At 40.1% G+C, this 13,924-nt stretch overlaps 1 protein-coding gene across 1 annotated transcript in view; it reads left to right on the forward strand.

Moving 5' to 3' along the window:
• The first annotated feature begins 1,274 nt into the window (after positions 1–1,274).
• fgf11b (fibroblast growth factor 11b) overlaps positions 1,275–13,924 on the forward strand; it is a 38,021-nt gene continuing 25,371 nt past the window's right edge. The window contains exon 1 of the mRNA XM_044223112.1: positions 1,275–2,282. Coding sequence (XP_044079047.1) covers positions 2,090–2,282 — 193 coding nt within the window. The 5' untranslated portion in view covers positions 1,275–2,089. The remainder of the gene's footprint in view (positions 2,283–13,924) is intronic.

A 13,924-nucleotide genomic window follows, 5' to 3' on the forward strand; every position in this document is an offset into this window, starting at 1 on the left:
AAAAGAATGTAGTTAAGACAGGTGGACAACATATCCTTTGAGAATAAAATTTTATAGAAATCAGTGTAAATGTTTGAACAGACTTGCTTGATATTCCATTATTACTTAAATCGGGTTGTCTTTGTTTTGCAAAATGAAAATGGTAAACATAAAACCTTGTTTTCGTTACAACTCAACATGAAATGCTTGACTGCAGGGCATTGTCATTTACCAGAACCCGCTATTTTGTGCAAAAGTGTGTCAGCATGATTTGTGTGCTCTCTACTGATACTTGTGGAAGGCTGTTTTGTCCTAAATTATTGGAGAAATCTCTTATGCCAGCCCTTGAATTTGTATCTAAATTGAAGTAGAATAAATGAGGGAGCTGCATGAACACTCAACAATCCGCAATGTATTGTATTGTTTGTTGTTTTTGTGTGGGTATTTTGCAGGGGGGAGCAGGGGTGATATGAGTTTGTGTGTGTGTGTGTGTGTGTGTGTGTTGGCATGGTTAGCTGTCTAACTCAATCTGTCCAAGCTCATGTTTCTCTGTCGGGGTTAGCGTAAGCCAGCAGTCAGACATGTCAGACACTAAATGCCAGTTTCAGGGAACAAAGACACTTTATTTATTTTGCCTCCATTTCACATGTAGAGCTCAAGGAAACAAATCACAGAGAGACCGTGGAGGTTACTACTGTATGAGCGGGTGTCAGGAAGGAAGACAAAGAAGAATACTGACTGGAGACACACAATGATACAGCAGCGAAGACTCCACTACAAAATATGCTGATGTGCTGTGTATATGTGTGTGGATGTGTGGATGCATGTGAGAGGAAGGTAACACATGGTGATGCTGTTCCTCTCGAGGAGACGGAGAACTGTCACAATCTGCACCTAAAGCACTCTCGCTTTCTCCCTCTGGCACTGTCTCTCTGTTTCAGTAGGGCAGTCAAAATGTTTTTTTTTCAGGGGGACATTAGTGGAATATAACAAAACTGTAGCCTCTGCGTGCAGTGATTTTGTGAAGTGGCTGTTGCCCGTCTCTCTCCCACATTTTCCCTCCCTTTCCCAGTCAAGCTCATTCTCACACATCACAGCGTCTTCCCCCCCTCCTGTCTCCCTCGCTCTTTTTTGCTTTCTCTCTCTCTCTCTCATGAATGTCACCTCTACTGATGGTGGCTGCTGGAATTCACGCACATATACTCTCACAGCCACTCGCTGACTTTGGATGGGAGGAGGAGGGGGAGGAGGAGGAGGGGGGAGGAGGGGGGGGTTCAGTGAGGACTGTGGGAAAGGAGTGTGCCATCGGAGGCAGAAGAAGAATCTCTGTCTCTCTGTGTCCATGTCTCCGCTCTGTTCAAGGCTTCATTCCTACAAAGACCGTCAATGTCCCGCCTGCTGTTCTACCTCTGGATTTAAGTCGGCTGGATTACCGCTTGGACTCTCAGCTCATTATTCCAGGCTGCCACATTTAAATGGGAGGCAAAGTTGGACCTCCGTGGACTGCACAAATGGTGACAAACAGTTTGATTTTTCTTGTGCTTTTAAGAGCTTCCTAGCATTCAAAATGATTTCACTTTTCTTCAGTAAAAGTGTTTTTATATGTAAAATAATTTGAGATCCTTCTCTTTGGTATTGTCTATTTTAAGTAGGTTAGTCATTTTGCAATATAACATTTTGAACTTGGCTATTGAGCGCATTTTGATGTGAAAGATGAGTGGGGAAGAGGGGTAGAAATATGTCTCCATTTTCACCTTTTTAAAAGTCAGCCACTCTAACCTTGGTCTTTCTGTTATTTTTAAAACTGAAAATGTGACTGTGACACTTTTTTGTGTGCTCTGTTAGTGTCAGATTTTTATTTTTGGTCAGAGTGGAGGCTTTACTTCGGACTGCAGGTGAACTTGCATCTCTTCCAGTTCTTTGCTCTCCAAGGGAACCCTCAAACTAAACTCTTCCCTGTTAACCCACTTAGACGCCCCGATCTCCCCTGTGGGGACTTCTCTAAAACGTCCGTCCTACTCTAGTTTTTTTGAGGAAAGCAAAACCCAAACCAGCAAAGGGGGTACTGGGAAGGAAGATACCCCCCTCCCAAAGGTGAGAGGGGGGGAAGATGGCAGCTCTCGCCAGCTCTCTCATTAGACAAAAACGGGCGGTCAAGGAAGACCAAGCCAACCGACCGGTAGCCAACAAGCGCAAGCCCTGTCCTAAGAGCAACAAGTCCTTGTGCCAGAAACAGATCCTGGTCCTGATCTCCAAAGTACGACTATGCGGGGGTCGAAAAGGTCGAAACGAAAAAAGACCGGGTGAGTCACTATTATCGCTTTCATCTTTCTCTGCTTGTTCCTTTTCTTGCTCACATGGTGGGATATTTGGCTGGAAATGAAAGCTGAACAAATGTATGTTAAATTTGTATGAAATAACTGAAAATGGAACAAATTAGTTTTCCATTTTCACAATTAATCTAATACAAAATGTAGCCACATTATAAAATGTAATAATTCAATTTGTTGTTTATTTAGTCGATCAAAAAGCTGTCTGATTGTTTTTTTTCATATTATTCAGTTCTATTTTATCTGAAATTTATGAAACTGCAGATCAACATTGTATTAAAATACCTTTCTATTAGAAACAAGGAATCGCCCAGCATGACAGCTAGTGTTTATGCACATACAATCTGTTTACCATAGATTCACAGTTAAAAGTTCAGAATCAGAAATACTTTATTAAGTTAGATAGTTTCACATGTGCAGCCACCTCTTCATCTGTTTGATACACTGACCAGTGGTAGCTGCTGCACTCAGCTCTGCAAAGTAAAAATAAAACAAGTTGTTGAATAAATGCAACACTCAGCTGAAATTACTTTCCATACACCTCATGGAGCTTTTGCATTCCCAAATATATAATTATGCAGAGACCTGCAGGAACAATAAATTGTGAAATTAGCTAAAAAACAATCAGCAGTTTTATGCACTCTAAGTACTCTCTACAGTTTTTTGCACATCTGCAGATTGTGGAATTGAATGCAACTCTACACATTTTTTCCAAATGCAGCAGAATTTGCAATTACCAATTTCATAATATTGCATACAATTGCACAACGAAGAGTTGTCTCGTACAATAAGGAAAATTATTGGTTAACAAACTTGAAATGTTAACAGATGTACATACACAAACCTAACGTCATGCTGACTAGTTTGTGTAGAAGTTAAGATTTAAATTAATGAATTGAATTTATGCAGCATGCAGTGACACACATCCACACCAACACACTCACACAAGGAAGGGGTTTGGATGAATCAGTTACTTGTTTGGGTATTGTTTGGTCATATGTAAGATTTGTGATTAAAATATGAAACAAAACTGTATTTTTTATCACAAACAATACAAACAATTAAAAAAGCATATCCTGTTGGACTGGCCTACAGTACAGTATAACGTCATGTATGGAAACATTTCAAAGTTAAATCACAGTAATGCTGTCTTGACATCCACACCTGCAACACAACCAAATCTGGGTAAAAGATTTCCTGTGCTGGGTAACTCTGTCAGGTTCTCTGATGTACTTTCTCTTTGAAAGAAGAACTTCAACACTGAGGCTCTGAATAGAGAGTTATGTGATGTGTTCTCTCTTACCAATGTGCAACTTTTCAACGGAAACAACACAAATTGGTACATTTTAAAGTATACAATCTTCTTGATGTGCTTGTGGGTGCACTGTGGTTTTTTTTGTTTAATTTCTTAATATGTAAACCCCTGTGTATTCTTCTCCATAATTGCTTTTTTTCTAAATGCACTGTTGCATTAAGTCAGGAGAGAGAATAATGACATTTCTTAATTTATTTGTGCAGTATTTCTCACTCCTTTGGTGTGACTGATAGCCTGCTGAATTATTTAATTCATGACTGAGAAATGTTTAGCCTTATTCATGCACAATTAGTAAGTGTAGTATGCTTAAGTTAAATTATGCATATAACAGACATGTTGCAGAACAAACATCCTTTATAAAGAGGCCACATTCTATGGTGATTGGGGAAGAAACAGTGAATTTAGAGTGTTTCCCCCCCCCCGGAGCTAAAGACTGCATCTAAGCAGACTGAACGTGAGAATGATGAGCGATGAGCAGAGCTTTGTGCTTGATAAAGACTTTCATTTCATTCTGCACCACTATACATATCTCTACAATTCTTCAAACAGGATCGTAATTCAAAAACTTTGAAGTCCACCGCATGGCCAAAAGACTGATGTACTGAAGATGAGATATTGTACAGTATTTATTCTGAAAATTGAATAAAGCTTCAAATTCAAATCACCTGAATTTGTCTGGGGATGAAATAAGTCGTTGCTAACACAACGTCCTAATTTTCAGACTTGTGACATAACAGTGATAACATACTGTAATAATACAGCTTTATTTCTTAGAAAAAGAGTACTGGAAGCATTATTTTGCATCTGTTCTATGTAGCCTGGACAATCCCTGTTTTTTATTAAACTGGCAATAAATTGTTTACATAATAATACCAGATGTTTGTCTGTTGTTGCAGTGGCAAAGGGATTGATTGTGGACATGAAGGAAAAGACTCTATGCTCAGATACAGTTAGTTATTATCATTATGGTTTCATGAGAATATTATCGGTGTCTTGGTTTGTTCTGAGATACTTCATTTCCTCATTGTGTTATAAGGCTCTGTGTGACATGCATTAGCTTTTGGGGTTTATATTGAGTGAGTGTGTATGTTGTGCTTGTTTGTCTGTGCATGCACCCATGTGTACCAGTGTGGAGAAAGAAAGAGCTTTGTACAGTAGGCGTATGTTTTGGTGGTTCTTTATGTTCTCAAAGTGTCTATATGAATTTATTTTATTTTATTTTATTTTTTACAAATTAAATTCAAAAACAAGACTCAGAGTCTACAGCCATGCTAGCTGTTCCTTGAGGCTGTATGTTGTGCTAATGCTAGCATGGTAACATGCTGACAATGACAATGTTAACATGTTGATGTTTAACAGGTATAATGTTTACCATGTTCATCATCTCAGTTTAGCGTGCTGGCATGCTAACATGTGCTAATTAGCACTAAACACAAAGTACAGCCAAGGGTGATGGGAATGTTATTAGTTTAGCAGGTATTTGGTCATAAACCAAAGTATAGGACAAACTGAAACTTAAAGCTGATGATGGCACTAGATGAAAAGTCAGACGATCACCAAAGTTATTCAAAATTCCAAATGTCATGGCAATCCATCCAGTAGCCTAGTTGTTGAGATATTTCAGTCTGGACCGACAGACAGACCGCCATTGCCATGCAGAGCCATACATCGCACAACGCACTTCTACAACAACATGAACTGCCACAGCATAAAACATCTTGGTGTATGTCCTCTGCTGAACCGGTGTCAGAAAGTCTGTTGGGACTGGGCAGACTACAGACTCTGGCATAGCAACCCAAGCAGTACAAGCAGTACCTGATCAGGATTTCAAACGAGTCTCTGTTGTAGCTAAATAGTGCTACTTAGCTGCTGGCTAGCTTTAGTCAAAGATGCTCTATAACAAAAGATGATGCATTACAAGCGCAGTCGCCTCCTCCGAGTTAATTAACAATAGTATTGTTAAGCAAGGAAACACAAAATTTATTTCAGTTTCAACTTTTAATGCATGGTTTCATGTATAAGTCCCATTAAAGTTTATCCAGGTGGAAAGCGACGTCAGTGAAACCGACCGACGGTTCAGCACCAACAGAGAGAAGAAAGATCTGTGGTGCCAGATCTCGTGAGAGCGTGTTGCTGAGACAGAGACAGGTCTCGAACAAAGTTAATTTTCTCCTGATTTGTCCGTCTGAAAAATGCCATTTCAGTGTCAGAATGTTCGGAGGACATGTGGCTTGTGAAAAATGGGTCCAATATTTACGTCGGTGACTATAGGGCGAAAGAATCTGTCATAATCTGTGCTCACGTTCACTTCTCCCACTGGAGTGAATAGACTCAGGACCTGCCGCTAGTCTCCTAAAGGGGCGGGGCAGTGGCAAAACCCATGTGACACAGACACAGGAAATGACTCTAAGTGCACGTCTCCTTTCTGAACCGTCTCTGCTTTAGTTAACAATTGCATATACTGTACATATACTTCAAAAAGTTCTGTGGGTTTGAAAAAGGATTCGAGATTAGAGATTACACTTCCACATTTTTGAAACACAAGTGCACATAATAGTTTGTCATTTGCAAGTTAATACCTTGTTACCAGGAAATGCATTTATCTATTTTCTCCACACAGCACAACCATCACAGGATTTTGTAGATTTGAGAGGAGAGTTTTTTTCAGCTGTCATATTAGCATCACACCAGCACACATAAGCTATATTTACTACTGCCATAAAGCAACGGGCTACTGAAATGATAGGGATGGACATAAACCCTGCTGCTTATGTAGTTGGCACAAAGCTCACACTGGATGAGATCTGTGACAAACCACAGAATCTGCCTGATTTTACCTGCCTTCCCTTCTTCATCCTCCGCCTCTAGACTTCTTCCAAGACTTCTTCAAGTGCTGGCCTGACCTATGAAAAAACTCTCCACTGTCAGTGATCTGCACTGCTGCGCTCTTTTCAGATCAATTCAGCTCACTAATGTATAGCAATTAATCAATGACCACCCTCTTAGTTTGTTCAAGGTGGAATCTGACTTGAAAAGGGAGGGATATTGAGCTGCTTGCCCCTGTGTATCACCTTTAGTACCTTTCGCTAGGTTAGATCAAATGAGCACACAATCTTAGCATAAACATATGTGTGCATGGAAATGAAAAAATACCAAATAACACACAGCAGACATTTAAATCCCAAATTAGCCAGATATGTGATACAAAGAAATAATAATTTTAACAACTATCTGGACTTTGATAGAAAAGAAATGTCACTAGGCTTTACAGTAGTAAGACCACAAAAATACAAATATGCATTAAAAATAGCAACACTATTAGCTGAGTCATTCGAAACTAATGCATACAAATATAGTGCGGACCTAGACATGTTGTAGCACTGAGTGGGCTGTTTGGCATGGAGGTTCACTGTAGTATGTTGTAGGAGTAAGCATCCGAGCAGCCAGTCGACAGTTGGAGCACGAATGTAGGCCCCGGCTGGTGGGCAGCACACCCGGTTACAAGGAGAGATCCAGCAGAGGATAGCATTAAGCTGACCCCAAGAGATCAGGGCTGCAAACTCGCTTACTCAACAACACCTGATCAGACAATGCAGAGTTAGGTAGCTTCTCATCAGAACTTTACTGACTGTGACAGGGGTCAGAGAGAGAGAGACAGAGAGAGAGAGAGACAGAGAGAGAGACAGAGAGGGAGGGTGAGTGAGCGGAGATAAACAGAGGTTTAAAGAGAAAAGTCAAGATATTACGGATGTCAGAGAAAATTGTGTCAAAAGGTGGAGGTGGGTGGCAATGATGGGGGCGGTGGACACAGATAAAGAGGTAATCAAAAATACAGGAAGAGATGTGGGGAAAGATAGCAGTGAAGATTAAAGGGAAGGTTGTTGGGACTGAAAAGAGCTGTTAATCAGCCTGACATAGAGGCAGCATGTGGAGAAGAACATGAGATGGGAAGCCATGGGGTTGGATATTAACTGGCAACAGCTTTCTTCAGACATGAAGTTCTTCTCTTGTTTAATAATCTGTCTAGAAAGTAGGTTGTTTTTAATTGAAAGCTGAGCATTTTTCTTCTGTTTAATGAATGTTGCAGGTGTTTTAGTTAAAGTTGGCTGCTTGCAAATGCTTGAATATAGAACCCTGTCTCCTGGAAATTACTTTTATACGCTACTTATTTTATACATTTTTTTACTACTGACTGGTTTGAAGTGGACTCAGTTGGAAGAAGTTGATGTCACATACTACCATGCACTATTCATGATTTACCAACATTGTTATCAAAACCATCGATAGTGGGTGGGTTGCTTTTAATGTTGCCAGCCCACTGTCAATCAAATCTGATCAAACTACAGTACACCCTGATGAAGCTGAGTTCTTGAGTGTTAAACTTATAATAAATGATACAAAAGGATGTTTTTTTTCAAAACTTTGATTCTTGCTTACTTAATCATAAGGATTTAACATTATAGAGAAATAATTAGAAATTGAAACCAAGTTTTCAGGGGCTTAAAGGCAACAAAAGCACTTTGATTAAGGTTAGCTTAGGGAAAGATTTTGGTTTTGGGTAAATTCTTAAAAAGTATATATATATATGTCCTGTCTCGTGCTTCAAGTCACTGTTGACTTTTTCAATATTTGGGACCACAATCTCTCCTTAACCTTAACCAAGAGCGGTGAGTGCCTAAACATAACCATAAAAAAATTAAATACATTGTCACTGAACATTTGTAGATGCGTTCAGTATCAGCGTTTTGCAACTTGGTAGATACGTTCATCAGAAACGTTTCCTCATTATGTTGGTAAAAAAACTAAATTCAGGTTGCATTACATTACTTTCTAAACTAGAGGTGTACTATGGCCAAAAAGGTCACATTTAACGGTATTATCATAATAATCATTAAACTTTCCTGAAATTCTACTATCAGTGCAGTGAATTTTAGAGTGTGGAATTTTTTTGGTTCTTTCGCATGACCCACCTGTTAATAACGCAGTCACTCATGTAAAGTGCCTCTGTCTCACTGAACATTATGATTCAGCACCCATAAACTAGCCGCGCTCCAGAAGTTTGACTTGCTAATGTTAGCATAGGAAGTCATGGCCAGAGTAGGTAGAGCTAGACAGACAAGGAGCCTGGTTCGCTGGTCCTGCTGTGACTGCTGTGTATCTGTTTGACCAATAGAAAGGCAAGTCAAAATCAAACTGCTAATAAAGACAAGAGAACTGTGATGTGTTCATGGTGCCCTCAGAAAATGGCCATAATCACGGTAATGGCAGTAACAGAAATTGTTGGCGGTATTTAGTAAAACCTGTAAACCAGCACATCTGTTCTGAACTTACTTGCTGTAATGTATAGGAGACAGGGTTGGAATAAATTACACGAGCAATTTACTGTCACACTCCTGCAATGATAAAGTGTAACATACTTAAACTGGGTTGAGCATGCGGTAAACGCTAGGAAACTCACAAAACTGTCTCTCAGCTGCCCCATAAGTCACGTAAAAACCTCAGTACTATTTTGGTACCAACCAAAATGAGTAAAAGTGAAAAAGTACTGAAAGTTGACATTGAATACCTGGTCAGATTTGGAATCTTGTTTACTTTAATCAGATAGTTTCTGATTTAAATCAAACTTTTGCCAATTTTAGGCAAAGTTCTTGTTAATATTCAACATTTGTGAACTTAGTAACAGCACTAGTATTGAAAATGTTCCAACAATAACCAGCCCTAATCAAAATTTTAGAAATTTCCAAACAACAGCTTTCTGTTTGTCTGCATCTAGACAAGACAAACAAAAGATTAGTGGTTGATTGCTGTTGAGGTCATCCAGTTTCTTGGGATTTTCAGCTTTGAACAACTCTTGTTTCATCAGAGAGATCTTAAATATCTGGTACCAAATGTTCCTGGTACCAAAGGATGGGGATGCAGCTGTTCATGCGAAGAAGGTCAGATTAAACCACAATGAAACAACAAAGTTTTGAGCGTGAATCTTTTTGCATGTCTTATATTAAGTAAAAACCCATTCGAGATTAAGGGATTTATTTATGTATTTATTTTACTTTTGAAGGTGTATCTAACTTTATGTCTCTGGGTTGCAAACACTCTTTAGACGCTCAGCAAATAAAGTCAATGGACATGAGAGGATCAGGGGGATCAGTGTGTTTTCTGAGTATTACTGCATTTAGAGTTAGGAGTTGGCATTTGAAAAGATATTGAGCTGTAGAGAGGCTGTTGACAGTGGCCTTATGTGTTATTCAAAGTGTGGCGGCGGATGTTCGTACAAAGAACACCCTTTTGTTTCCTCTCATCCTGAAGATACCACCTTAACCTCCCACACATACCTACCAAATTGAATCTGTGGGTGTTTGATTAAAGCTGACAAGGACAGATTGAATTTACCTCTAACAAGAGAAAGACAGTGAGGTTGGAGGACACCTATAGAGCTAATGATGAGAAGACAAAGAGGAGAGGTAGAGAGAATATGAGAGGAAGAAGGGCATGAATGGGGCATGTACCGCAAGAACAAGTACAAAAAGATATGTCTGTGTGTACACGTGTACAGACAGTATGCACATGAAGAAGTTACTATGAAAATCACATTACATTTTACTGAAATGCCAGATTAAAGTCTCACATGACAGTGTTCAAATTGGCAGAGTCCAGTTTATCAGTGTTATCACCCATAACCAGTGTTAACTGTTGATTCAAGAGGTGCAAAGCTGTTTGTGACCATCATATATAGTCTTATTTAATCAGGTTTGCACGAGAAGTACATCATACCACATTTGAAATTCCTCTTGCTATTTAAACATGTTCCCGAGTAATAAGCACCAGGTTTTAAGTGCTTAAACTCAGTTTAAATACTGAGTTTTAAGTATTTTGTTGTCACACATATAGCTCTTGGGAACGACCCATAACTTTTAGCTTCCCCTAACCTCAACTTGTAATGCGCTAATATAGATTTTCTTTTACATTTACATCTGATGACTTTTAGACGTCAGTATCGTTAAATTAATAGTAAAGAGTAGTTTGTGCTTTGCTCACTGGCATGCATGTTTGCATAATGTGTACTGTACATTCATTTGCTCAAGCATATTTATGTGCCTGCTTCTTTGTGTGTATATCTGTGTGTACATTTCACTGCGGCTGTGTGAGTATTGCTAAACTTAATATAGAACTTAAATACACAATGGAGTCCCTCCTCCCATGCCAAGCTGCTCTTGAATGTCTCTACTCATGGTTTTCTTCTTCTTCTGTGTGGGAAAAGTGCACCGTGTAAGGACTATATCAAAGTGTTTCAGCAAGCAAATCAATGCAAGTTCAAAATCTGAATCCTTTGTTGTCCATCACCGTGCTGTTTAGCTCAGTTGTTTGTTTACTTGTGTGATCACCACACGATCTGACAGAGGTCTGGGCCCCTCTGGGAGTGCAGATGAATGTTTGTTTGTTCTGCATATATTAAAGCGCCTATTTGTGTCTTTGCTGGAGGGTCCATGGGAAAAAGGACAGGTGAGGTGTGTTGGGGAGCTGGTAGGTTCTTGCTGTTGTGCCTCCATGTTTTTCTATGTAGCTCATGTGACAGAACCGTCGAGAAAGTAGAACATTTTAACCAGGAGAATTAAAATTTGGTGCTTTAATGTTATTGATAAAGCTGTGAGGCCGCAGTATGCAGCCACACCACATCACACTGACACGCCTGTGCTGAGCATGTTGTTAACTGTCACTGATATGTTCCTGTCATAATGCTAATGAAGCACATACTGTATGTGAAAATTGAATGTGTGTCAGGGAAGCAGTGTGAGTCCTATTTGCTTCTGCTCATGTTTGACATGCTCTTGTCAGCACCATTAATAAGCAGCAATAACTCTGTCTCACTTATGTGAACTGCTGCCATTGTCACATGGAATGATTTATGAAGCCTTGAATTTAAATTAAGAGGCCATTGTTGGAGTTGCAGGTGATGTGATACAACTCATTCATTCCTATTCCTTCTTTAACCTTGCCTCTGTCCTGCTATCCCTCTTCTTCCTCCTCTAAAACATCCTTTTTCAGCCTGTCTTCCCCTATCTCCTCTCCCTACCTCTCATGCTTGTCACACTCTGTATCTTTGTATCGCTCTGTCGCTCCATTACTGCCCTTTTCTCTTGCTTTCCTTCCCTCTTTTATTTCTGGACAAAGGTAGAGCATTCCTCCTCTTGCGTCCATGTTGTTAACTAGTTTTCATGACTTCATTCCCCTTGCTACTCTCCGTCTCTCCCCCTCTATCTTCCCATAAGGTTGATAATTACTAGCAGCGCTGTAGAGCTCATGGCCCAGTTTGGGAAAGGGAAAAAAAGGAGGAACCATGTTCTCCTTTTATTAGAAGCAGAATCAAACACTACACGAGAGACAGACTCCCTTTTCTTCTTGCATAAATGCAGTACACATGCACATATGTGCATGCAAACACACATGTACTCTATGGCATGCATACATAAAGAGTGAGAGCTGAGAGGTGTAGAGAAAGCAGCTGAGAGTGAAAGAGAGCATGATGAGAAGGGAGGGGGAGTCAGGGAGTCCTGAAAATATAAGCCAAGGAAAACCCCTGTTGTTTGCTTCGGTCAGAGCAGAAGAAATGCCCTTGGTTCTTCAGTCTTGCAGGCTCCCAGTAATTACCTCCGACCTTATCAAGAGGATCTTGGCTAGAGGGAGATCAGCAAGCAACATACTGAGCTCAAATCAAGCCAGATAAATACATTAGTGTAATGATAACCAACACAGAGCCATACACTATGCTGATTAGCAATAAACCTCAACCGCTGCTTATTTTTCAGAACAATTACACTGCAGCGAAGGGTTTAAGTGTCCTTGATGGCAGCTGTGATGCATGAAGTGATTACCTTGGGTTCTTATGTGCATTGACCTCATTTATACAGATACACATATAATTGCGGTGTAAATGGCTGTACTATAACACTAGGCTTCAGTCTCCCGCAGATGATTTTCGAAATGATTATCAGTGCCGAATGTAAATTGATGAGGGGCATCCCTATGTAGACCGTGCAGTGGTTACTGCTGGGATTAGAGGCAAACACAATTTAATTAAGAAAATGCCCTTATGACTATAATCTTTCCTGCTTTTACAAAACTTTAACACTTACTTAAAGGAGGGGTATGCAATTCTGGAGAAATCCAATACCATGACAAACACCATGATACAGAGCGAACAACGACACAGCAAGTAATGTAACTAATGTTAGCTAGGTTGTGGGTTAGCAAACTGTCGCTACAGTTGCTGCTGCGAAGCTAACAGCCAGAGAGGACGAGACGGTTTCCCAGAGCAGCACACCAGCTCCAGACAGCGATACTCACAACTCTCCTGCTGCTATAGCTAACACCACAACAACAGCATATCTTGGCAAACTAAAAAGTAAGCTGAATGTCCGTGGGCAAGTCATATAATGTTACCTGACACACAAATCATGGCTGGAATAGCCAGAGCTGTGTACAAACAAAAAACAAAAAAAGAGTTGTTTTTTTTTCAGCGCGCACACACAGAATGGACAGCTAGCGGGCTGTGAGGAGATTTTTGACAAAAAGACGTGTATTGGATTAGAATCGCATACCCCCCCCCCTTAATAATCCGTTTGCCTCTGTCTTAAAATAATGCAAATTAGATATTTCTCTCCAACATAATAGAACAACAAGAAAATGTCTCTGTCAACTGGTCGTCATACTTATGCATCAACCATGTGACTAGTGTTAAGTTGAAGTTCACTTTAAGATGTACTTCTTGTTACCTAAACAGTTACATAGAATTATATTACCAGTTACAATAGGCTACAGTGCCTGCAATAAAATGTGATAATGCAAGCATTTTTGAGCACTGGCAGAGGCAAATGTGACTTATTACGGTGCATATACAGTATCCTTTAAAGCACTCTCTCTACACACTTTCCCACTTGTCAACGTGGAAAAGTGTGTAATCGTTCATGAGTGGAGAGGTCACTTGGAAATGGGCCTGCTGATGAGTCAACATGTTGTCGGTTGCGCTGACAACACCTCTGCGCTGATGTACATAAACAGGCAGGGAGCTCACTTTGACCCATACTCCACTGACCTGGATCAGCGAATGTTTTCTGTCACTCAAGCCCACACGTGTCCCAGGAGTGATGAACGTAGTCACACACCTCCTCTCCACGGGAAATACCCAGGACAGTCGAGGCTGCAGGTTTTGTTTCTGGCATAGCTAGTGAAAGTTCTGCATGGCAGATGTAGGTGTGCTCACCCTGACAGGCATGCACACAGATAGACTCAAGTGCTCAAGCAT

Source organism: Siniperca chuatsi, linkage group LG14 (genome assembly GCF_020085105.1).
Source record: "Siniperca chuatsi isolate FFG_IHB_CAS linkage group LG14, ASM2008510v1, whole genome shotgun sequence".
NCBI classification, from domain to species: Eukaryota; Metazoa; Chordata; class Actinopteri; order Centrarchiformes; family Sinipercidae; genus Siniperca; species Siniperca chuatsi.